General features: G+C 43.2%; 1 protein-coding gene across 1 annotated transcript in view; it reads right to left on the bottom strand.

The window, feature by feature from the left end:
• NIBAN1 (niban apoptosis regulator 1) overlaps positions 1–27,130 on the bottom strand; it is a 119,587-nt gene extending 92,457 nt beyond the window's left edge. Inside the window, exon 1 of the mRNA XM_036014994.1 lies at positions 26,892–27,130. Coding sequence (XP_035870887.1) covers positions 26,892–26,946 — 55 coding nt within the window. The 5' untranslated portion in view covers positions 26,947–27,130. The remainder of the gene's footprint in view (positions 1–26,891) is intronic.

Genomic DNA, 27,130 nt, shown 5'->3' with positions numbered 1-27,130 from the left:
GAAAGATCAAACACAGGACTCAAGAAGGCTTTCACCCTGAGAGAACGCCCAGAGAATCGGCGCCCCCTGCTCGAAGCTGAAGGTGTCCTCTTCATCCTCCGAGGAACTTGGCTGCCAAACCACAAAGCCCCCACTGGCTCCTTTACGTGTCGTCTGTCACAGACGTCTCAGCGCTCTCCAGTTTGCTGGGTGTTGCTTTATCCTCTTGCACAACTTCCTACTCAGGGTTTCTTTTAACAGTAAATAACTGGGGGATAAAAGGATAGGGTGAAACGCAAATCTATTCCATTTTTTAAAGGATCAGCAATGAAATAAATGTCTTCAGAGATTAAATCTAGGTAGACTAACTGACAGGAAAGTTTGAAATCTCCTCAATGCAGAGTGAAGGCTGCCAAAACAGGTATGTCTGTCAATCCTCAGCCTGGGAGATAGAGAGACTGACAGTTCAATTTCTTTCGGCAGGTTTCCCACATCTCAATTGGTGGGGCGCACTCCAAGGTGCACCGATGCCTGAAATGAGCATGCTCAAAGTGCTAAAAAATGAAACTGACTCAGAGATATGTTATGTGATTTCATCCTGCACTTCCTGTGTGTACACAAAAATATGCTTCACTAAGTGAAGACCATCAAGAAGAAAATCGGATAAGACACGCACAAAAGCATCCATGAAATACACATTTTCATTTTTATTTTTATTACATTTCTTGGGGTGACACTGAGTGTCAGAATTATGCAGATTTTGGGTGCACAACTCTACAACATGTCATCTGGACGCTGTATTGTGTGTTCACCCCAACTCACGTTTCTGTCCATCATCATTTATCACCCCATCCACTCCTCCACTGTCTCTCCCCACCTCCCCCGAGCAATCACCACACTTTGGCCATGTAAATAAACACATCTTTAAAGACTAAATAAACCTAAGCGGCGCACGCATATTATAGATGGAAGGGAGCAAGAGTGAATAGGTCTACAGTACCCCCACACATAAATACAACCACCAACTTGGGAAGCGGAGTCCGGGAGTTCGGACATTCAGTGTTTCAGCGTCCTTCCTGGCAGACCCCTTTGATACAATGGCTGTGGTCACCCAATACGCATTATGGTTTTAGGACACATGTCAGTGCACAACAAGAAACCACAAAGGGATGTGGCTCAGCCCGTGTAGTGTTTAGTGACAAAGGCAATACTTCAGCCAGTGGTCGGTGAGTCCCTGGGCATGTTTTAAGGCAAGTGCATTTCACTGCTCTTCAAATGCATAGTTTCTTCACGTCTTGATGTCTCTAAACTGGGAGTGCGTCTTCTAATCAATAGGGCCTTATAACTGTCTTCCACGAAGTGGCTATTGTGACATGGTGGCATCTGCACAAACCCGGATCACAGCTGTTCGGTCTGCTGCCACATTAACTGGGCTTTGCTTATAGGTGGCACTGAGTTGAATCGCCATTTTAATGCATCTTTAAAAGACTATCCGGATTCAATGTCAAAACAAAAATTATTGTGGGGATAAAAAGGCATGGAAAGGGAGTTGTAGGGTAAACTTGGGGTTAGTGGAATAACAATTCCTTATTTGATTGCAAAGCAACAATCAGCCGTTTTGGGGGGATCTAAACAAGTGACAGAAGAATCGAAGTTGCATTTTGTTACGAAGATAGATGCAAAGGACTGTTTACTTTGTGCTAAATAATACAGTCCAAAGCAGGCTAAAGAGCTAAATATCTCAGAAGAGACACCAGAAGCAGCAAAGCAACACTGGGCCAGTACGGCCAACTCACGTGCAGTGCGAGATGATCCGTAAACCTAATTGGTCACATTTTTTTCCTTAACAATACGTGAAAGAGTGAATTAAGTACAACCCCCCGAGTCTAACACTGGGAGCCCTCTCAGGGTCCACATAATACTCCCAGCGTACATTCACTCTCACGTCTTGTCCTTCCCTGCAGTCCAGGCAAACCGTTGTCCTGCCAGCACGCCATGCTCTCTGCCTGGAACGCCCTTCCTCCAAGTCCAGTTCCACCCGCCAGAATCCTAGGCATCCTTCACAGTCCATTTGTGCAACACAGATTCAGCACAGTCTAGTGCAGAACAAGAAGGATTTTCAAAAGGTCATTCGGAAGGTGCCTGCCCCGAGGAGCCACGCGCCTGACCTGTCTTCAAAGCGGCATCTCCCACAAAGCCTTTTGTATCGACTCAGCTGTGATCGCTCCCTCCTTGGAGTCCTCCTCTCTTTTATTATTTCAACTCCAGAATCTGTTACTGACCTCCTGCTATATGCCAGGGATAATCCCGGGCACTTTCACACACACTTACGTCATCTAATCCTCACAACGGCTTCACTGGGCAGACTCTCCACGGACCCACTGGGCACATGGGAAAACCTGGGCTTGTCGATTCCCATTCATAGCAAGTTGGGGGCCGAGACTAGGTTTATCTCCATCACTATTTCAGCAGCATTCACCTGACCTTATTATGTGTGTGGTTATCTAACCTTCTCTGTTAGGATGGAATTTTAAAACATTCTGATGTGTACTTTGAACACTAACTATATGAAAAGTCTGGCTTATAATAGGTGCTCATAATGTATATACAAAGCAAGTTGAGTTCCGAGCATTCTGGTGAATACAAGGCTGGTTCATGATAATGCGGAGATGAGGGTCTGAGCACCAGCTGACCCTCCTGACACTGCGGGATGTGGGCACGTACGGGCCCCTTGTTGGAACTGGGGGTGAGAGCTGCGAAGGCTGCCAGAAGGTACATGAGAAAATCCCTGGTCCCAGAAAGGGGAAATAACTTACGTTGGCCTGATAGAGACTGGGAAGTCTAAAGTAAACAACAAACTAGAAACGCATGAGAAGAAAAGAGAAGCAAGTGTACAAGAATTCAGACTGGCCTGACGAAACTCTCTTCCCAGACCCCAGGTGAAACGGAAGGACCTGCGACCAAGGAAAGCCTAGCCGGGTACTTTCCCACCCCCGAATCCAGGAAGGCCAAGTGAGTCAAGAATCCAGTTATTTTCTGAAGCTTGGACCAGGATCTGGGATCCAGAAAGAAAAACAATCCTCCTTCTCTAGGAACTCACTAGCTGAGAGAGAGCCCAGCTGGGGTCTAACCGTAGAGGATAAAGCTGTACAATGACAAAAAGCGACAGGCCCGAGGTTGAGAGCAAATACAGACAAGTGAGAGCGCGACAGGATTTCAGAGCTGGAAGGAACTGCAGCTATTATCTAATCAAACCTATTCTTGTGACAGACCCAACGGCAGGGGAAAGTTGAGCCTATTTAAAGGTTCACATGTATGCTAAACTAATTAAGTAACAGGAGCCTGCCCACTTGTAACTGACCTCATCCAAATAGAGCTGTGTTCCCGGATTCCATCACCAGCCAGTGAAAGCCTTCTGTACTCCGTGCACATAAGCCCCGCCCAACCTGGGATGGGCACGGGATCAGAGGACCCTGGAAAAGGAAAGAACTACTGGAGAGCCCGAGAATTCCAGGAACACAGTTCAAGAGGTAGGAACTCTATTCTTGCCCCCCCTGGAAAGGGAAAATAGAAAGCTTTCCAGGGGAAGAGGGATGAAGAGCCATCCACAGAAGTATGGTGGGGCCTCACGCTCATCCTATCCCCAGACTGTCGCCTCCCAGTGTGCATTAGTTTCCTGTGCTTGCTGAAACAAATTATCACAAGCTAAAAATAATGGAAATGTACTACAGTTCACAGTTCTGCAGGCCAGAAGTCTAAAATCAGTATCAGGAGGATGAAATCAAAGTGTCAGCCGGCCCCCACCCGCTGCTGGCAGGCCCGCTCTCCCTCCAGAGGGTCTAGGAGAGAACCGTGCCTTGCCTCCTCCAGCTGCTGGCATTCCGTGCTTTGTAGCGACACCACTGCCATCTCTGCCTCCGTCTTCACACTGCCATCTCTGTGTGTATGCGTGTGTACACACATGTGTGTGATCTCCCTCCACCCCTCTTATAAGAATCCATGTGGCTGCATTTAAGGACCTTGTCTCAAGATCCTTAAACTCAATCACATCTGCAAATAGCCTTTTCCCAAATACGGTAACATGTACAGGTTCCAGGTATTCAGACCTGATACCTTTAGGGAACATTCTTTGGCCTGCTACCCCATGTTAACAAGTCGTGAGTACAAGAGGCAACTGGTTGATGTTTCTCCCCTTCTCTTTCTCCGTTCCTTCCCCTCTCTCTAAGAATAAACACATTACATCTTTAAAAATAAAGGGAATCATTTCCCACTAGCTGGGCTGTGCTGTCCTCTGGGGCCGGGGCTCTGACAGCGACACTGCCCTCAGATGACAAAGCCCTTTTAGAAAGAAGACCAGCAGGTTCCTGGTTTCTTTCAGAATCCAGGATAAAGGTCAGGGGCAATAGTCAGGGCCAGGAATCCTGGGACAGGCTCTATATACTAAATTAGTTTTGACATTGCTTTCTAAAAGGGGAAGGGTCAAGTCAAGGAACATATATAACGGACCCATGGACAAAGAAAATGGGGGGAAGATTGAAAGTGGAAGATGGGGGATAAGTGGGGGAGGTTAAAAACAATAAAAAAGAAATAAAATTTTAAAAAATAACAGTTTCATTAGTTTTTAATCCCCCCCCCGACAAAAAATGCAGTAATACTCTCTCCCTTCTTTCTAGGTCCCTGGGCGCTCACTCAGCATTTGTAAGAACCGCCACCTTTGAAAGGCTCACGTTTCTCCGGGACACTGTCTGCTGACAACTTTGAGTAACTAACTGCCCACATGCAGCACCGAGGTCGTGACTGGTGGGCAGTCTCTCACTCCCATCTCTGGGTACAAACCAGAAAACTAGCCCCTGTGACCTGTCACATCAAATACCTCCAGGGGACTTGAAAATTAATGATGTTTCAGAAAAACCCTCAACCCAGAACAAGAAAAAGAAACGTACAAAGATAAGGACACCAATGAGAAGGTGAGCCTAAGTGTTTTGCTTGTTTTGGAAAGGGATACATTTTCTCATAACCTATGATGTCTAGCAAAATGGTTTGGCTTTTTCGTCATAGGCCCCTTTAAGAATAAAGGGGCTGATAGTTTTGGGTGCCAGAAAAATACATGAAACCACAAAATTCTGCCACGTCAAATTCCCTGATCCCAAATGAAAAGATTTTGGTTTAGATGTCTCTGAAGCATCCTTCCGAGGCTTGCAAGAACAAGATTCTGTTAGAAAGTCAGATGAGCATGAGCTAAGTTCTGTGGGAAGTCCGCATGGGCCCACAAATGAAAAACCAATGGGCTCGTCCTGAAAGAGTCGAGGAAAAGAGGAAATTACACCTAACATTGTTTCACGTTTTTGTTCAGACTTTAAATTCAATTTTTAAAATGATGACTCTTCGGAATTAATAGGTCCACAGTCACAGCAAACTTAATATACCAATGCATCAATGCCATTTCTTAGAGAGAAATTTCTATTTTACTAGTAGACACAACAGAGAGCTTGTGTCTGATTTAGTTATAAAGCCAGCACACGTTCATACTGAGTGACAAAAAAACAAAAAACTAAACAACAACCAAACTATTTATAAGTCGACCACATCTCTTGCTGCTTATTTGCAGCTTGCTAAGGAAATGCAGCGTAGCAGGTCAAAGCCAATAGCTCAGCAAACTGCAAACTGCTGTTCAAAAATGACTTCCCAAACCTTTGCTTTTATGTGAATTAACCTTAAAAATCTTTCCTTAGTGCTAAACTCTCAAGCACACTCTACTAGACACAGTGGGTGATATAAAAGGGTATACAGTTCACTATGGGAGAATATGACCCAGAGCGGGGAAAGAAAGGTCAGGATTTGAAGCTTATGACCAAATCAGAGGTAGAGTGAGTAGGATGATCTTCAAAAAAAAATTGAAAAACTCATGTACTACTCTTATCCCTGCCTCGCTGTCCAGCCATCGCTACCCAGTTACCTCTGTGGACACTACTGCGTGCTGTCTTTGTGTACGTGGAGCATCAGCAGTCAGATGCAGAACATCCGGGCACCCCTGTAATAAAGGAACCTGCTATAGCCCTGGGCCGAAAAGGATGGGTAACGGTCACCACTCCTAGCAGGCAGTGAGAAGGACTCTGTGCAGATAAGATTTGGTCAGTCGTGCTTGCTGTCCATCTTTCTGGGGCCTAGTTCTGAAATATAATAGTCTACAGGAATATTCTAGGCCCCACTAACCCGTGATTCAGACCTTGCATCTTCATGGGAATGGATCACATCACTAGGACGCACAAAGAGCATCATTGGCACCGAAGAAGTCACAGGCTAGAGACTACAAGACCCAGGAACACAAGCAGGGTTCTGATGCCTCTTTCTGTCAATGGTTAGGACTTAGGAAAAGTGGAAATACTGAGGCAGCAGCGAACAGCAGACCGTGAAGAGGTGACTGGAGCATAGGATGTCATTTTCTGTTTGATGCCTTAAAGTACCGTGAGGATGGACTTAGGGTCGGGTTACAATACATCTCACGAAGACAGGGAAGAAAATCTTGAGGATGACTAGTTAGTCTTTATATTAAATATGGAAGAAAAAAGAAAGCAATGTGCATGTAAAACCGTGAAACCAGTTACCAGATAGGTCTGCAGTCATATCATGGGAAAACCAAGAAGACTAGTTAAGGAAGAGCCATAATACTAGTTAGGGAAGAGCCATAATACTAGTTAAGAAGAGCCATAATGCTCCTGTTAGAAAACAACTGGGAAAAGTTCCCAAAAATGATATTCCCAAGGGTCTCAACGGTTGTGTGGGACCAGCACAAAGCATGGTAACTTGAGAATAAGATAGTAAACACAGTCGCATTGTAATTGCTGAGAATTGGTAGTATTCCAAAGAAATACCTGTAAGGAAGGGAGGTAAAGAAATATCACTCACCGTCTGTGTGAAAAATCCATAAACCTGGGTAGTAAGGATGATGAAGAGGCATTTGAATAAGGATTCAATGAGAGGAGAAGATACCATGCTGTAGCTGAAACTGACATTAACAGACTAGATGGCCCAATGGGAGAAAGGGATGATGTGTTCCTGAGTTAGTTCACAATGTCGGCATGGAGGCGCAAAACAGACGAGATGGGAAACGTCAATGACCAAACGTTCGATTGGAGACGCTCAACTAAAAGCAGAATGTCTCACAAATTACTGCCTGTGCTGCAACTTTATTTCTCTGTACAGAGAGGAAGTAAAACCAAGGGAACTGCTACTTGGATCTAATTCTAAACAGCTAGTGAAATGAAATAAACTTTGGGTGAAAGTAATGATGTCATGGTAGCATATGACAGAGCCTTCTTAGGCCATCCTCCACTCACCCAAGGCTTTTCACTCTGTCTGTAAAATGAACTTGCTGATGCACAGGGACCTGGGGTTCAAGTTCAATAGACTACTCTCTACTACCTCTGCTTCACCTCTAAGCTGTGTGCCTATCTGTTGCGCTTCCTTCCAAACCTATTCATCCCAGTTGCAATTATTGTGGATAAGTAATTTAAATTTAATATTATACAAACTGACTATTAGTGCAAGAAGAAAAGAACTGTTGTTAACTAAGTTAAGCATTTTGGAAGGTTTTGATAAAGAGTTCTAAAAAGGATTGCTAAATAAGGTATAGGCAATTCAACAGTGAACATCATTTGAAAAACCATGAAATGTATAGATGTGCTTGGATGCTGTGACCAGATTTTTTAAAACAAGACTCACCCAACTTGAAATAAAAACTGAAAATTATAGATAATACCAAAAAATGGCAGTGGGGAACTCTAATCAATTTTTTAAAAGATCTTTGCTGTATGCCAAATGACTGGGAATGAATAAATTTGTTTCATTAATATGGTTTAAGTTAAAATATTCAAGACATATGATCCTTTTATAATATGCTAATTTGTCTCTTTTATTAATTGTCAAACTTCATTCCAATAGCAATAGATAAAAGGTTCGTATCTCGGCAATTTTGATAGTCAGGCAGGGGGTGGTCGAAACTGTGATGGTAACACCTGAACTTCCTTCCAGGAGGCGGAATTCACGAGGCTCAGCACAAGCAGGACCATGACCCTGTGGCAACAGACTCAGGGAGAGGGTTGAGTGGTGCCCACCTGCCCACACAGTCTGCGATTCTGTCTGCACAATCACGTATTGTGATTCCACCACGGGACAGTGACGGGGGTTCCTGTACGTAGTTTTATCGTGACCTCTGATTTCAACAGGGCTAGCATAAAAAAATTAGAAAAGGGCGTTCCCCAAGAGAAAACGTAAGGGAGTGCTCAGGCTCTCCAAAAACAGTGACAGATAGATAGAGTGTCTTTTAGTTATGTTAGAGACAAGAGGAATGTGAGGATGAGATAAATGAGATGCATGGCACCCGTGACATGATGTTGGTGGAATAACAGAGAGAAAGAAAAACGGCTCCATTATTATTTTTATCCTTGTCTTCTCTTCCCGTGAAGAATGCTTTTTTAGCCCTGGCCTAGTAGTTCAGTTAGGTGGAGCATCGTCCTGATATAGCAAGCTTGCCGTTTATGTTAAGGTTGCAACTCGATTCCCAGTCAGGGAGCATACAAGAATCAATGAATGAGTGCATGGATGAGTGGAAGCACAGATTGCTCTCTCTCTAAAGTCAATAAATCAAAAACAAATGATTTTTGTCCCTGGCTGATGTGGCTCAGAGGGTTGAGTGCCAGTCTGTGAACCAACGGGTAGCCGGTTCGATTCCTAGTCAGAACACAAGACTGGGTTGCAAGCCAGGTCCCCAGTAGGCAGCGCGTGAGAGGCAACCACACATTGATGTTTCTCTCCCTCTCTTTCTCCCTCCCTTCCCTTCTTCCTAAAAATAAAATAAAATATTTTTAAAATTATTTTTGTACTTAAAATAGAAGATTAAGTATGATAAGAGAAAAAGAAAATCCAAAATTGATAAAGAGCTTTAAAGTGAGCAGCAGGACACTGTAAAGTAACTACAACCTGTGTGCTGAGAAAATTCACAAGTAAGATTGCTAAGCTATTGCCAACCAGTAAAGGTTCTGGGAGAGCTGAGTAGACAAATGTAGACCTGATTCTTAAAGAACAAATAAATAAAAAGGAGAAGTGAATGCAGATTTTGCAACTACGGGCCTTGAATTTAATTGCAATAATACCAGGAAAGAGGATAGAGTTGCTATTAATGGGATGATTTGAAATTTCAAAATAAAAAATAGATCATAAATAGTATCTGTTTCAAACTAAAAGCATCAAATCTATTAGAGAAAAAATAGAGCCACTTCTTTAAAAAAAAAAAAAAAACTACGCAGGATCAAAACCAGACCGATTGCTACCGGGGATGCAGGGAACAATATCCTCCATTCTCCATATATTCATAAAAGCAACTCTGGTACAACAGAACGGAGAAAGTGCCCGAAGAGGAGCTCAGAGTTTAAGACAAAGGAATGCACTGTGTCTCCTGCCTTGCTTTCTTGTCAAGCAAATGACGTTCAGGCAAAGCATCTGAGATCCTCGTAGAAGTGTGGCAGTTTTTGGAACCAGCCTAGCTGAGGAAGCTACATAGGCAACATGCATCAGTGATGGAGAACAATACCGTGCAGGTAGGGTGCTGTAGGAAAAAGAAGTCCAGCTTCAGACACAGGAGGATAAATCATACATCTTGTTTAATTCCACTTATATGAAGCGAATAGACAAATTCATAGGCAGAAAGTAAAATAAAGGTTATTATTTAATGCTACATGCATTTATAGTGGAAATGCTGCAAAAATTTTGCATATAGATAGTGGTGATGGTTACACAAGATTGTGAATATTTTAATGCCACCAAACTGTACACTTACAAAAGATCAAAATGATAAGTACTATGTTATATATATTTTGCCACAATAAAAAAGAGGTCTGGCTTTGACCAGACAGACCTGGGTTTGAGTCCCAGAATCATAGGTTGAGCCCCTTCCCTACACGCACAGGACCCTGGGAGCTGACTGGGGACTAGAGACGAGGAGAACTGGCTGGTGCGGAGCCAGAGCGGGCGGCAGAAGGCCTGGGCCAGAAGCTTGGAGCGAGACAAGAAGCAGGGGTGGAAATGAGGAATAATTCAGTTCTGGCACAGTTCACTCACAAAATAAGCTGTTGAGACGCAGATTGACTGACTCTAGGTATGGGGGTGTCTGACCTTTTGGCCTCTCTGGGCCACACTGGAAGAGGAAGAGTTATCTCAGGCCACACATCAAATACACAAACACTAATGAAAACAAAAAAAGTATCATAATGTTTTAAGTACATTTCTGATTTTGTGTTGGGCCATATTCATAGCCACCCTGGGCCGCATGCAGCCCATTGGACACCCCTGCTAGGAGATAATGAGTCTCCCAATGGACATACTATATTGAAAACTGCCCACGGGTTTAGTAAGGGCATTCAAGCTAAACTGACCTTTAACTTCCTTTAAATTCCCTTCCTGAGCGGTGAGCAAGTGATGTTTGTTCCTTTAACAAAATCTCCTTAAACTATGAGGCTTATAGAGTGATAACCCCAAATAGTGATGAAGTGGAAAAATAATGGGGATGAAAACAATTTCTTAGATTAATTAGTTGTTCTACTACTCCCAGCTAAGCACAATCAAGATATTCAAAAATATGTAGCCAGAAGAAAAAATCCTTAGGAATAAGAATTGTCAAATAAGATGATTATCATTGCATATGTTTATGGATTTTTTCCCAAGGGATCCATAGGTGAACATGGTGCTGAGACAGGACTAATTCAGATACATTTCCATTGAGGTTTAGATTCAGTCACCTCCAGTTCAAAGCATCTATTTATTGATGTATTCATTCATTCAACAAACAAGTACTGAGGACAGATCATGGAATACAAAATGGGTAGGAAAACAAGACACATTTTCTATTACCAAGAGCTCAGATTAGTTACCGTGTTCCAGGAGGTTCAGAAACAGTGTGAGTGATAGATTGCACTTCCATTGTGCCTTTCATTTTAAAGCTGTAATTTTAAAAATTGTTCACACTCTTTGACATCTAAGCAGTGCTTCTAAGAAAATAATCACGGAGGCACATAAATATTTATGCATTAGGATGCACACCAAAATATTATTTATAATAATAAAAATCTGAAAATGACCTTCAAGTCTAACAAGAGGAGAATGGGTAAGTAAATTATAGGCTGTGTGGAAGCTGGAGTACTCCACAGCCAATAAAACCTAAGCTTTAGAAGAATATTTAGTGAAGTAGTGATAAGGGAATTGTTTGTGATAAAGTGTGCAGCAGCTGTGTACAGACTTGTATAAAAATATGATCCAAGGAGATAACACACTGCACTTTCCTCTCAAAACAAAGCAGTTATTAAACTTGTGATAATGCTTTTCCTAGAATAACTATCAAAACTGAGCTAGGGCAATGCTAAGGGGCATAAATCACACATATTCAAGTGTGAAGTCCCAAACTGGAATTTAAGTCTCAATTCCTAATCTGGAAATTGAGGATGATAATATTTATAGAAAATTATGTAGCACTGGGATGGGGTCCCTGCTTTGCCACAGACCTGCCATAAATAAGGCTCTCGGGCCAGGAGGCAGACAGCAAAAATCACCATCCACTATCACCATCATCACTGTTGAGTGGAGGCCAAGAAAGATGCAATAAAGAGATCATTCTATGGAGTGCTGACTTAAAACAACTCAATCAAGATAATGATTTTTTTATCTGCTTTATCTCCAAACCAGTTTTTTGAATCAAGGGTTGCAAAGTCAGGAGCCTACCCACCCCCAACCAGAGTGACTGTATTAGTCCCATTCACTAGAGTGGAGAAGTCTTCCTTAATTTAGAAGTTGATTGTCTCATGATTGACCACTTATAAGTACAGGTGGCAAACACAAGGCCCATGGGCCAAATTCAGCCCTCCACCTTGGCCTGGCACCTTGTTCCTACCCAGTGGCAGCACCGAGCTCCTTGCCCCTAATTAAGGAGTAGTTACGTATACACAGTCTTACAATTACATTCCCCCCTTTGAAGGCAACTGTGAGGCTGATGGGCCCCCAGTGAAAATGAGTTGACACCCTTGAATTAGCTTGACACTGGACAAGGAATCTGAGCCTGTTGGTGACAAGGTACACAAATGTGTTTTTTCTAGGCCATCCCCGAATGTTGAACCTGGTGAGGGGGAATTTGCAAAAGGTACCTGACTAATGAGAAAGAGCTAATGTAAGTGATTCTCCACTGTGATGTACTCCATATTCTCAGGCAGGCAAGCCCTGGACACACTGCCTTTCCACCCCATCATTCTCCTGATATGTAACAGGGGCCATTAAACTAAGCAAGAAGACGAATTGCTGGGGATGTTTATGCACGCCTTCAGCAGCCCATGAAATGTACCCAAGAACAATAAAGATATCTGATGACCTGTCAGGGAGATGCCTATGCAAATGAGAACATCATGATTATACTTCTGCTTCGTCTAGAGGCTATCATGATATACAGAGGGAAAATTTTCACTTGCTCATAGCATCACAAATAAGGAGCTGGTTTCAGAGTAGGACAGGCTGGAAATGAAAATTCATGGCCCAATGCCTAATGCAGCTATAAAAGAGGACAATAATGGACATAGATCAGCATCCAAGCTTATTTCCTTTGAAAACAATAATTTCATCAGATGACAGTCCTTACGGCTCTCCTGAAATTATAGTATTTGGCAGTAAAAATCATTTGCATTCCTCAGAAGTGAAATATGTTGTAAATGCTATGTCATCAGCATCTTTCCGCTCTTAAATAATAAATGATGCTCCTGACCAGAATTCCACAACCTCCAAGGTGCCAAAAAGAATTAAGACACCAAGAGGTCAAAGCAACCGACACAGAGCCATTCAGCCAACTCCTCTGGAAAGGAGGGGGTCAGCTCAGGTATTCTGAGTCCTGTCTCTGCCTCTTGTGGCTGCACAGTGACGTGGTACTTAAGGCCAGGACTGGCTTCAGGGAGAATGTCATCTGTTTAGGATTCCACGTGTGGCCTTAACCATAGATTTAACCTCCCTGGGCCTCTCTCGCCATTTGCAAAATGAGCATGAAAGTTGTACCCATTTCAGAGGATTATTGTGGGGACTCAAATGGGGTAACACATAAAAAGTTTTCAACATAGTGCCGGGCAGGTGATTAAAAGCCTTGCTTAACAAAAAAAAAAACAGTTCTCATCATCATTACTATTATTTTCATTATTATTGTTATGCCATCTGCCTATCTGATATCTCCATTCAGGTATCCACCTTAGCATGTCTGAAAGTGAAATCTTCATTTTCACACACACCCCCACCCCCAGCCCTCTCTGTTTCAATAAGTGGCAAGTCCACTCTTTCCATTGCTCCTGTCAGAAACCTTGGAGTTGTGTTGAAGTCACCAACTTCTTCCTGCCCCACAGACATGTTAGCTCTGCCTCCAAAATACATTGATAACCCAACCACTTCCACTACCTCCAGCAACCCCCTAGCCCTAGCCACCCCTGACCTGGATTACAGCTCCAGCTTCCTGACTGGCCTCCTGTTTCCTCCTTTGCCCCTCCGAGAAATCAGATTGTGTCATTCCTGTGCCCAGAACTCCCCAGGATTTCTCAAGCCCAAGTCTTTACAATGACCTGCGAGTCCCTCTGTGATGTGGCCCCACCTACCTCCCTGCCATCTTTATTAGCACACACAGCGTGCGTGAGCCTCCTCAGAACAGCCAGAATGCTATTCCTAAGACAAGACAAGCTCCGTTCCAAATTCAGAGACTTTGAACTTCCTATTTCCTCTACCTGGGGTGTACCTCCCCGAGATGTTCCCGTATCCCACTCTGGCATTTCACGCAGATGTTAGAGAGGAATTCTCTGACCCTGGTCTGAAGTGGTAGCTTTCACCAGACTCTTTTCTCTTCCCTGCTCTCATGTATCTTCATAATTTTATTACCACACACCATCTAATTATTTGTCTCCTTCTTTCTTCCCGTTACCACCTCCATAAGGAAGTCCCTCAAGAGTGGTTCAGTCTGTTCTATGCATCTCAGTTCACAGAACGGCACATTCTACCTGATGGCTGGAATGAAAGGTATGACATGAATGCCTTGCCATTAGAAATAGATGTGTTCCATGAAGTTGTACATGCTCCTCCTCAGTAAGATTCTTTGGAGAGTCTTAATCAATTAAACAACCTTTTCACTAAGAAGAAAACTGAGGCCTAAACACAAGCCCAGTTACATGGTAAGTATTGGATTAGAATTTATCCAAGCTTCAAACAACCGCTTCTGTACGGAATTTCATGTAGTTGTCCCAAAAGCCCATGCTTTCTAATGGATCTAATGAATCTATATAGTCTTACCTCCACAAATTATAGAAAATGTATATCACCTCAGTCCCAGTTCCAGGCAGTACCATGAACCCCATTTTGCAGGGGCAGAAACCAAGGTTAGAGGAGATTAGAGAACTTCAAAAGGTTGCCGCACTAGCGAGCCACTGGTACTAGCGTACCTGAACTTGGGGGTGTGCCTGCAGAGCCAACGGTCTGACGAATGAAGAAAGCTGCACATTTAACATTTATGATGAATGTTTGATAAGGACCAATCTGCTCGGTAAGTTCTTTTTATTTTGTCCCCTTTTCTGAAAATGGGATAGACATATCGTAAGTCTCCTTTTGAAAGCTTTTACTATAAACCTTAATGTCTTACACTCATTTGCAAAATATATCATATGTATATATTTCTCCTTTTAATGAAGAATGCAAATATTAAAACTATCCTCAGAGAAATGCTGAGTTTGGCTATCATCACCTCTCATGGTATCCTGCATTTTCATAAAAAAACACGTGGAAACACCAAGAGCTTGCATTCTTTCTTGGACATCCATCAACGCCCACAGCTGTGGTGATCTGAAGTAAGCAAAGTCGTTGTGCTATGCCTCGAGATTCTCTCTTATAATACTGGAGAAGGAAATACCAAACACGAAACGTGTTGGAAGGTGGGCCACTAACGTTGTCATAGGGCAGGAGGCATTCCTACGGTTCCTCTCAGAACTTAGCATTCTGTAGACCACTGAAAATGCGGAGAAATGCCAGGACAGAGAACATGGAACATCCCAGAATGCAGAGGACATACAATCTTTCCCAAAGAGTCTGAGTAAGGTACTAGGTTATTTCAATTTCAATAGCAAGGTATATGATTCAAAATCACTTACATTATTAAAAAGTCCTCCAAGGGGAAACAGTGGCAATATATCATTTAAAGTAGGGCTTTTAAAAATCTTAACTCTTATCGTAAATATAATGTAAATACATAATGGCCCAAAATTAATAACTGCATTGTCATAAAATTGGTTTCTTTTGTACATCTGTTTCTTTTTTCATTTAAAAATGTCACTCTGAGAAGGGATCCATAGGGCTCACCAGACTGCCTGGTGGCCCACGCCACGACGCACTAGACACAAGGAGTCTGGGGCCCTGGATGACCCCACCCTGTCTCTGTCCCACGGAGAATCACATTGGATTGTGTAATGAGTGAGATAGAAATCATTATCACGTCCAGCTCCCGAGGTCTGGGGAGTGTTCGTTTCGGCAGTCAGCCCAGTGCAAGCTGCGACGGAAATATGGCTCCTGGCTGCCAGCAACCGCTTCTCACAGCAACCGATTCCGTGCCCTGAAGAGAGGGGCACTAGCAGTGCCGTGCTGGTAAGCTGGGTCTCAAGACAAAACAAAACAAAACAAAACAAAACAAAACAACCTGGCGAGGCTGATTGCAAGGCTCCCAACATGATGTCCCTAAACTCTGAATCAGGAAGGGATGCCCAGATTCAGTGCTTGCCAGCCAGTGGGAGCCCATTCCTGGCACCCCACGGGGCCCGCTCTTTCCCGTGACCCTGCTTAGAAAGCTGTGTTGCCACTGCCCTCACCTGATTTGAGGGGAGCAGTATGGTAGAATCTTGAGAATAATTGTTTAAAGACTCCTGTTTAAGCAACTGTGCCTGACTCTTTCATAATGAATAAATAAAGCAAAATACCTCCGATGCAGTAATTTGTAAATGCCACAAGCTGCTGAAAAGAATCTAATTAGTACTAATTACAATCTGAGAGTGTCCCAACAAATTATAATGCCGTTGCTTCTGTAGAGGCATTGTGTTTAAACACACTGAAACATTAATTAGTCTGCGTGCAGAACCAATGTGTGAGATAGGTATTATTTGGCAGCATCTGAAAGCCAATTATTTACTCTGGGAAGGCCGGGTACCATTTCTGATAGTAAAAACAAATTTATTAGCATAACAGTAGGATTGGGAGATCAGCAAATCGTATTACCTTCATTCCTGAGCTCTTTCCATCCCACTGGGCATTCCTGTCCTCACTTTACATCCAAGAAATTGAAGCCAGCCCGGCAGCAGATGCAGTACCTACAGAGAATCTGGCTTCGGATTCAGTGAGTCCTCGGGAGGTTACTGTCACGCCTGTTTTTCAAGTTTGAAAGCTCCACTTACGAGTCTTTTGTGGCTTTCTTCACAAACGTAAATGTTTTCTTCTATAAGGAAGAAGGTACCTAAAGCAACCATTTTACTTCAAGTTTTAAGGTAACACAGTAGACCTGCTTGCGCCTGTTTGTAAATTCCGTATTATGTTTTGCTAACATTTAGATCAGTTTTAATTTCTGGATTAAGCTATTTATAATCTCATCCTCTGAAAATATTCACTTCGAACAATAGTCCAATTATTTAGAAGGAAGATACAGAAGCAAGGGTTTAGTAAATGTTTCAATTTAGACCAAGGGATACATTACTGGTTCAGTTCATAAAGTAAATACATCACTGTTCAAATCCTATCGAGCTGATATTTCTTTCCACGAAAGAAAAGGTTACGTGGACAAGCTCTGGTTATTTCTGAAAGAACATTTAAGATCCTGTTAACTTTTTTCTGAGACAGTTCCTTCCTGGCACTTCGTAAGTGTTCGATAAATACTAGTGTTTATTCTTATAATTATCACCATTCCACAGACTGGGAGTTATCATTTTTCATGAAAATCTGACATCCCATGTAAAGTACAGCATAAGAAATACAGTCAACAATATTGTAATCTCTCTGTATGGTGCCAATTGGGTACTGGAAATACTGGGGGGGGGGGGACATTTGTAAAGCATATGACTGTCTAACCACTATTCTATACACCTGAAACTAAACCAAAATAATATGGAATGTAAACTGTAATTGAAAAGCAATTTTTAATAAATCAAAAGATCAACATAAAAAACAAGAATTGACATCCCAGTCATATTCTTAGGTCTTCGTCATGCTATAAAATTCTTAATTACTTTAAGTTTAAACAGTGCCTTTTAATAAATGTTACTAATAATCCTCTCCGATGAAACCATGTGAGGTGTTTATACTGCAGATATCAGTATTTTTCCATTGTTGCTCAGAAAATTTATCTTAACCTCACTCCAAGCCCGTGTCCGTTTTGTTCAGGCAACCACTCAGTCTCAGCTTTCTAACTCATTCAGCATAACGTACGTAGGAAATAACTTTTTAAAACAAATGCATTCAATTGAAATTGGGGCAAATCTCTGAACTCTTTTGAGCTAATCGCAGAAATTAACACTGGTCCTGTGTGACCCCCAAAGATAATGGCACAGGACCGTTCCCGACACTGTCCCTTGTGAAAGAACGCCCCCAGCTTTGCTGCTGAGTCGATCCTGCTCATTGGTTCTGGCCCCGGACCAGCAGGCGTCAGCAGCTCCACGTGCGGATCCGCTCGCTGCCCTCCCGGACCTACTGAGAATGCAGGTGACAGGGGTGCCCTGCGCTCTCGGACAGACGCTCCAACAGACTGCGAAAGCACAGTAGTCGTATTGTTCCTTCCTCAAGACTGGAGAGGAGAATCATTTTTCATATCTTCCATTTCTCTCCTCATCGTGTCCACGTCTTTCCCTTTAGCATGTGGAACATATTTCTAAAAACTGTCTTAACATCCTCGTCTGCTCATTGCCTCATGTCTGTAATTCCTGTTTCTGTAGGTGGGTCTTTTCCCTTAGAGTTACGGATCTTTTACTGCTTCCTCATGTGCCTGGTGATTGTTGATTGGATACTAGATATTGTGAATGTTGCATTGCTGGATGCGTATTTTGTTGTGTTCCTGTAAAGAATGTTGGACTTCATTCAGGCATGCAGTTAAGTTATTTAGGATCAGTTTGGTCTTGCTGAGGTTTGTTTTTACATCTTTTTTTTTATGAGAGCAGGTCCAGGGCAGTCTTGCAGTCAAGGGCTAATTTCTGTTCACTACTACTGTGGACTCTATACAATGTCCTGTGTATTACAAGGTCTTTCTATTTTGGATGCTGGGAACATGGACTATTCTCAGCTCTGGATGAGTGCCAGGAATTGTTTGGCTCTATAGATCCAGACACACACCATCTGCTGTTCTAGGAAAGGCTTTGTATTATTTCTTTGATAATGTTCTCCCTTTCATTTTCTATGTTCTCTGTTTTCTGGGACTTCTGTGAGTCAGATATTAAAATTTTTAGATTGACCCTTTAATTGCTTTTAATATCAACTCTTCTATTTTCCATCTTTTGATTTTTTTTCTTCTGTTTTCTACAAGATTTCTTCAATTTTATTTTCCAAAGCAACACTTGGGTTTTGTAAAACATTCATCATTAGATATTTAATCTCCAAGAGCTATTTCTTATTCTATTATTGTCATTTCTTCACTGCATCCTGAACTTGTTTTACAAGCTCAATGCTTCTTTTATATTTTAGAATATTCATTATCGTTTTAAAATTTGTTTTCCTTTCATTCATTTATTAATCCAGTATTTATTGGTAACGAACCATGCACCATGCAGTGATCTATTTGTTGAGAACAAACAGCAATGCATCTTGTTTTCATGGAGCTTGTATGCTAGAAGTGGTAGACAGGGAGTAAAAATTTAACAAGTAAACATATCACATCACCTGTCTCTTGGCAACAGTGCTATGAGGATCCCCTCCCATCAAAGTCCTCTCTCTCTTGCTCACTATGCTCCTACACTCCAGCCGTACCTCCCTTTCTTTGGTTCCTTCAAGTTTCACCCCCTCTTTTCCCTTCTACATGCTGTTCTCTCTACTCAGAATGTTCTTCCCCTGGTTCTTCATGTGAATAGTCACTTACTGTCCCCCTGAGCACCCCAGGCTAAGTACACCTCTTCTCCTTGCCCTATCATTACCATTGGTTTACTGTCTCAGTCCCCTTTTTATCCCCTACATGACATTTATTAAAACCTGTAATGTTGGGTATCTACCTACTAGCCATTCATGCTTTTTCCTTGCTAACTGAACCTGATTTGCTCAGGTATCCATGATACTCCATACAGCCAAATGCTTCAGAAAAGGCCACCCTTGGCCCCAGCCCTGGGGTGAATCTGGATCCATCTAACCAAATTGTGATATTTCCACACTCTTGCCAGGGATGGATTAGCTTGAAGGCATGTGTGGCCCAGTTCTGGTCGGCGGGAGTCTGCTAGTGAGGCATCTGGGAACAGTGTGCTCGCATGAAGAGACTCAAAGGAGAGAGAGTCCTCTTTCCAGCCTCTGAGATGCCGTTTTACCTAAGAATGTGATACTTCGAGCCATCTCTCAACCATAAGAGAAGCCAGTCTTAGTAGAAAGAGGGTAGAAAGATTAAAAATAAGCTGACCTTTGGCGATAACGCTGTACCACCAAATTAGCCTATTTTCCTACTTTTTTCTGTTCCCATGAGCTCTTCTTGAGGAAGCTACTAGACCCTGAGCTTCAAACACCAGAGAGAGAGCACCATAAGGACTGAGGTATTAAATAAGACCTACTTCTAAAAATGAGTAGGGAAGGGAAGATACATAATATGATGGTTACTTCTCTGACATAGTAAAATCATAAAACAAAATTGGCAGAGAATGGAGACAGCATATACAAAAATTTTGTTACTCCTTCTTAAAACAGTTCAATAGTTTTCTACAACCGTAACTGATGGTCGTAGTATTCATGTTGTTGCCAGATCCTCTTGTAGGTATTAGGTGGGTTAAAGCAAATAGAATTTGGGGATTCTTTCATTCTGTGTTTTGAGAACCAAGAAAAATGAAATATAAATATAATGTAAGAAATATAAACTTTTTCCTAGTTTTGTCCACCAGAAAGGTCCCGAAACAATGGCCAACCCAGTCATGGCAATGAGCCTCCTGAGGCCCAAACTGTCATCTTAGAATAGCATTTCCCACTGAGAGAAAGAGTCATCTTAAAATACTATTTCTCTTTTGTAGAGATAGGATAGGAAATACGCAAGATGAGCCTCAGATACACCCTGACCTACCAGATGGCAAGGAAGCTACCAAATACGGTTAGGGGTATTTCAAAAGGACTCGGAAGCCAACTTGAAGAGTTTTCATTGCCAATGGAAAATTTGAGCTTCAGTGAGGATAAGAATTACAGTGGCATTCATGAATTCATAATGATATTTCTTAAGTTACTCAATCACCTTCAGAGGATGACAGGAAAGCAATAAATTACCTGGAAAACTGGTAAATAAAAGGAAAGGATAACGGTTGAATCCTGTCTTTCCTATATGAACTATAACACAGAGGAACCAAACATAGCGAAGGAAAGTAGCACTCTATAAAATTATTCTGGCTAATAAGTGAAAATGAAATGACATAATTAGAACAGCACCATAATCTAACACCCCCCCCCAGTGAAGTGTTGGGCCCTGGCAATGACCTTCAATGGTTGCTAACACCACAAAAAGAGACAACCAGATGCCATGTGCCCCCAGGTGAAGGACATAGCACCATCTGTGGTCTTCTCAAAACTATGAATCCCCAGTCTAATCAAGTCTCACTGTCACGCTGTCAATTTGCAGGAAATCCAAGAGAAATATGTGGCATTTGCATCACTAGCAAATTCCAGACTGTGGAAAACCCTGCCTGCCAAATGGCCCAGATCCTTCCACAGATAATAAGCAAGTAAGAGACAGAGATGGAAGGGAAAACTGTAGATTAAAAGAAAGTTAAAACAGATATTTTTTAAATGGGCAAGACTACACTACAGTGCTTAAAGATGCATTGCTGGGTGATAGAACCATAGGGTAACATAAGGATGCCATTCCTATAAAATCTCGGATGAGTGCGTGGTGTGGTGGTTGGCTACCACAGCCACCTCCAAGGAGCCTTAACTCGTGGTGTCTTTGACTTTGCAGAGTCCCCTCCCCTTGCATCAGGGCTGGCCTCAGACTTGATTTAACAATCAAATGTAGCGAGTAATGCTGAACCGTTCCGGGGCTAAAACATAAGAAACCCTGGCAGCTTCTAGAAACTTTTGCACTCTTGTAAATCCTGACCTATCACTTTAAAAGTCCAGTATCCTACTAGACAGACAGATAAAAAGACCACCCAGACCAAGGGGGACAGAAAGCCCTCCGAGTTGAGGACAGCGTGACAGTGAGACTTCTGCCAGCCAATCTGCCAGCAGAAAGCAGCCACAGGAATGGATGCCCACCGGGCAGTACAAAGTGTAAAACTGCCCAGCTGGACCTAGGACAGGTAGCAGAATTGTGGGCAAATAAGTAGTTGTAAGAGCAGTGATCTTTTGGGGAGCTGGGGGGCAGCAAGAGATAACTGAAGACAGTGGTTATTTGGGGAGAGACAAAAAGGTCCAGGATTGGGAACAGAGCCCTCAGTGAAGGCGTCTGCCACGGCTGGCTCGGGAAGCCCTTCCATTTCTTGACCTGGGTGATGGTGCAAGGATACGTGCCTGAAAATGACTCACTAAGCTCAGCATTTGTATCATGTGGTTTTCCAAACCTATATTTTATTTGAAAAAAAAAAAGAAGGAAAAATCCACATGATTTGGCATAGGGACATTTAGTCTTTTTCCAAAATTCCTTCAGGCTATGGACTTTTTCTAAATCACTGCGGGGCCCCTAGTAAAAACTATTAATTTATTCTAATCCCGCAGACATCAAGATCCAAACAACATCAAGCACGAACACATAAACTTCAGGTCCTAGACCTTGCCATGTCCCGAACGGAATTAATTGCTTTCACATCCCTAAACCTTTCCCTCTCTCCTCTAAGTGAGAAAAAACATGTAGGACCAAGAAAAAATAATAGGCACTTTTATAAGCTGGCTTGCATTTTCCTATTGGCAGCAACTTGCTAGTGTCTTTTTAAAATGAATTTTCATTTTCCAAGGAGAAAATCTGTATTGCATTTGCAGTTTTGTGTGGTGGTGATGGTGGTGGTGGTGGTGGTGGTGGTGTGTGTGTGTGTTAGTTCGCAACTGTTAGAATTTTAGCCCTCAAGTCCTAAGCGTTACTCAAGTGGCTTAAATAGACTGAAACAGATTAATCATGCCCTTTTATTCCTTTGTCTTCCTTTCCATTATTCTTTTACCTTCTCTCCACCTCCATTTTGCATTTCACAATGCAAATTGCTTTGTGTTACAGGAACAAATTTAAAGGACACATGGACAAAAACTAGGGGGGGGTGGTAATGGGAGGGAAGTGGGGAAGGATGGGTGGGTGGGCTGGAATGGGAGTAAAAGTCAGAAAACTGTACCTGAACAATGATTAAAATAAAATTTTAAAAAATTGCTATGTGTATCTTTTTTCTTTAAATGGTATCACCTAGCTTTACCGACAAAAAAAATTAAAATTTCCCTTTAGGAGATTAAAATTCACCACCACAATGCACACTGCATATTTTCTAAAACTTTCACGGTGCATTTATTTTAGTTATATTAGAAACTACTGTTACAAATTGAGCTCCTGCTCTTGCACTTTCTCCCTGGGAACCCAGTTCAGCCCTGCCCAAAGGTTACAATGGAGTGAGCCTACAGTCAGTTCAGTAGTCCACAGCAAAAGGAAACTTCAACGTCCAGACAGGAAAATCACTACTGCCACGTTAGGACTTACTGCCCCTAAAGGAGCTTTGGGAATGTGGTCCCCTTGCAGCCAATGCTTACAGCAAAAAGATGTGTTTCATCGAGAGCAGATCGGGACTTACTGTCTGACTGTAGGAGTTCAGCAAAGCATGAATAGGGACCCAAGAAAGAAGGTCACAGTTTCTTCCCCAAGTACAGGAGAAAATGTTAATCCGTCTCAGTTCTGTGTCTTTATTTCAGCTGAACCTAAGAAATTCTCAATTCACACTATGTTTCCAAACTCTTGGTTTCCAGTCACAAAAACTAAAGGTGGGAGAAAGTAATTATTGCCACCAGAAATTCTCAATCTGCCATCATTTTCATAATTTTAAATTCCTGCTAGTTTCATCAGTAGTTTGGCATGCTTGAAGGCATTTTTTAAATCAAAATACACCGGGGTCGATATATGTTTGTGCATTGTTTGTACTGGGTCCTCTCCTTCTTTCGCCTATCCCTGCCCCTCCCACCTGGACAGCTGCAAGTCCCCATTTTTTAGGAGAATCCACTCCTTTCTACAAATTAGGAACTGAGATAAATAGCAGTGGTGTAATCTTTACCCACTTCCTACTACCATTGTTAGTTAGCCAGATAAATTGAGCTCTAAGATCACCTTATCACAATTATCCAGATAAATCAGATCAGGTCTTCTGCCCCCCTCCGACCAGCAAACCCTGGCAGGAGAATAAGCAAATGTGTGGACAGCTACCACACTTCCAGACTGAGAAGCCTACCTCGTCTATGGAGACTTCACGTTAGACACTGTTACCTGCACAAGTTTCTTATACAGTCACCTAAGTTAACCTTTACCGTATAAATCTGATAAAATTCCCCTGAGAGAAATACATGCTGTGTTTAAGCAGAAACTCATTTCTCACTTTAAAGCATCAGATCACTGATGAGCATTTCAGAGGGAGCCAATGGGCTCTTTATATGATACGTGTGGCTGACTATGAGTAAGTCCAGGAAAAGAACAGTTTCCCTAACTGCTATTTGTTGCTACCAGGCCTAGAAGTGTCCACCAGCCCCCACCCATTGAATTGCAATTCAATGGTAATTTTTAAAAGAAAAAAAAAGATTGTTTAAACAGGAAAGCATTGTATTTTTGAAGCTAGAATTCACTTTCAGGCATGCCAAAGGTTTAGAAAGAAAAAGGAAACAAGGCATAAAAAAAGAAAAGTGCCCTAGCTGGTGTGGCTCAGTGGATTGAGCGCCAGCCTGTGAACCAAAGGGTCGCTGGTTTGATTCCCAGTCAAGGTACATGCCTAGGTTTTGGGCCAGGTCCCCAGTTGGGGGCATGTGACAGGCAACCACACATTGATGTTTCTCTCCCTCTCTTCCTCTCTCTCTAAAAATAGATTAAATCTTTGAAAAAAAAGAGACAGAGACAGAAAAGTGTCCTAAATTGGCCCCTGAGCTTTCTTTCTCATTAGAGAAGGACACATTCAGGTCCTCACTGAAAGCCAACAGATTATACTGCCCATATGATCACAGGTTGGTCTCTGTCGTTCATTAATAAAAGCACCTTATCGAGGGAAATTACTGAAAGTCTTCTAGGAACATTCCTGAAACTTTATTTTGTTGTAAGAAACACGAGTGTTGAAATAATTTGCAAAACTAATATCTTTAGACATGAAGTAAGTCCATAACAGCTCTGATAACCCTTTACCCATCCACGTGACAACAGTCCCTATTAAAACAAGTTTCAAGGCACACAAACCAAATGGCAGCTGTCAAATGATTCATCTAAAAGTAAATGTTGATTCAGACAGCTGCTTCTAACACATACAAGATTAAGTTAACAAAACGCACTCCAAGTACTCATCCACTGACAAGTTATTCTCCATATGTTAGCAAGTTTATCAAGCTTGAAAGGAAGTTATTGTCTCAGCTAAAAGAGCTTTCAAATCTAAAATATTTCACTGGCAGCTACTTTATGAAAAACGGGTCATAAAAATGTATTTAAACTTTACTATCATACTTTCAATCATTCTGCTTACAATTGAATCCTAGCTTGAGAAATGCATGGGCTGAAGGATGGGCAAAGAGGTGAAGGTAGGGTTATGGTTTGCCTCATTCTTTTCCCCCAGGATCTGGGGCTTCAAAGCCATCAGGAAATCATAGTCCCATGACCTTTATTTGCTCATCCGCTAACAATTCACAACCCCATGCATTTTTCCAACACACTTTTCTTCTTTGGCAAGACTTGTGCGCTCAAATCAGGCAACATCTCTTTTTCTCTGGAGGTATTCTAACGTTAACTCTTCCCTCTGTCCCTACACCCCCTGAAAGTGCCCTCCCAGACAAAGAATGAGGAGATAAAGTTGAACAAAACTAGAAGATGCGGTGACTGTCCTGTAAGTCCTTCCTGGGTGCTAGCTATCTCATCCTTCTGTACGTAGAATAATCTAATTTCAGGAATAAGGAGATCATACATTCTCTTATCATGAGTACGACGTTAGCATCACGGATAGTCAGGACCATGAAGTCTTCTCAAGCTAGTTAACTCTCTCATTGCTGACTTCCATTGATGACTACAGATGGCCAAGCTCCAACTTCCGGTGTTTCTAGGCTTTGCGGTGAGACAAAATCTTATAAAAGAAGTGCCAGAAACTTGCTTTGCTAATAGCTCCATGCAAGCCCCTTCTCACGTGCTCTATTACGTACATTATTTCAGTGCCCTGTACCACAAGACTGGAGCCAAACATGTACGGCTAAGGCCAGCTTACTTTATGCTCTTTTGCTAATGTAAACAGGCCATCCGTCTTTTTCCCATTTTAAATAAACAACAGCAAAGGGATCCTTGACCAACTTTTATCCCCTGACCATATGGGATGTGGATGACCTTCAAGTGCCAAAAACACTACCGCAGAAATCCACAGAATCAATTACACGGCGCTGAAGTGCCCTGACTTTCCAAGTGGGTTTAGGTGCTATGGTGCTAAAAAAAAATATACGGATTATAAGAACACAAATAAATGCCTTCTTCTTAGCACAAGGCTCAGGGGCCAGAGAGAGGTATCAGGAAGAACGTAACCATTTCTTTACAGAATTAGGGTGTCATGCCCCATTGAGAAGGTATTCCGAGGGCCAGAGACACACTAACTTCTCAAGACAACCAAGTGTCAGGTGGCGGTTGTGGGCAAGGCTATGCGCAGGGGAGACGGGGAGGCCGAACGTGCTCAGGAGCTCGAGAGTCATGATTTCCTGCAGTTTCAGTTTAGTCTGGGTTTTTTTTTTTCTTCTTCTGCCTCACACTCTTTTCTGAATCACCACATCTCTGAAAGTTTCTCAAAATGAGTTTCTCCCCATCTATGACTTTTGCAACAGTTACAAACTATGTTCGTGTTCCTCTTTTGCTTCCTCCCCCCCTCTCCGAAGGGAGGGAAGGGGACCCTACAACCTGGGAGCATGATGACACTGTCCCTCCTGCCTCTGATGAAATCATCCCCCCAAGCGACACTCTGAAGTTCAAGTGAAGCTGTGGCCGAGGCTGCGTTTCACAAAACCAGACCCGAAGGACCAGGAGGGAAATTCTGCTCGCTAGGTCAGGAATCCCCAGGGAAATCTCCAGAAGCCAGGGATATCCCCTGCGGTGTTCTGCGGCAAGTTCAGAAACAGCTCAGAACCACTAAGTCCAGAGACAGGAAAGCCAGGTGTTTCTGGCCTGGGTGGGCCGGCGGTTGGGGGCGCCGAGCCCCCGGCGGCTGCAGAGGAGGGAAGGAGGTCCTGCCCCACCCCGCAGCCTGCACCTGTCTCTCCCAGCCCTCCCGCAGCGCCTCCCCGAGCATCCCCGGCCCCACCCGACCGGCGCGCGCCGTCCAGCTGCACCCGCCCTGGGTGGAACACAGGGACCCCCGCGCCGGCAGGTAGAGAGCGGAGGGGCGTGGAGGCCGGGCCGGGCCGCGGGCACCTGCTCAGGACGTCCCCCCTGGGGCCGGTGCACAGGCGGCCCTTCCGTCCCAAGAGTCCCCCGGGAGGCGTACCTCGGATGTAGACGCACTTGCCCTCGTCCAGCTGGCTGGAGGCCGAGGCGCCCATGGCTGCGGGGAGCGCGGGTGCTGAGCGCAGTGGCGGGCCGGCCCACACGTCAGGCGGCACTGGCGACTCCGGTGCGTGCCCGCCGCTCGCTTCTGGAGGCTGAAGCGACGGGTAGCGGGCTCTGCAGTTAAAGGACCAACTTCCTCCGAGAGGCGCCGCCTTCTGGGACGCCTCCTCCAGGTCC

Source organism: Phyllostomus discolor, chromosome 14 (assembly GCF_004126475.2).
Source record: "Phyllostomus discolor isolate MPI-MPIP mPhyDis1 chromosome 14, mPhyDis1.pri.v3, whole genome shotgun sequence".
NCBI lineage: Eukaryota > Metazoa > Chordata > Mammalia > Chiroptera > Phyllostomidae > Phyllostomus > Phyllostomus discolor.
This window is presented reverse-complemented; position numbering and strand designations above follow the sequence as displayed.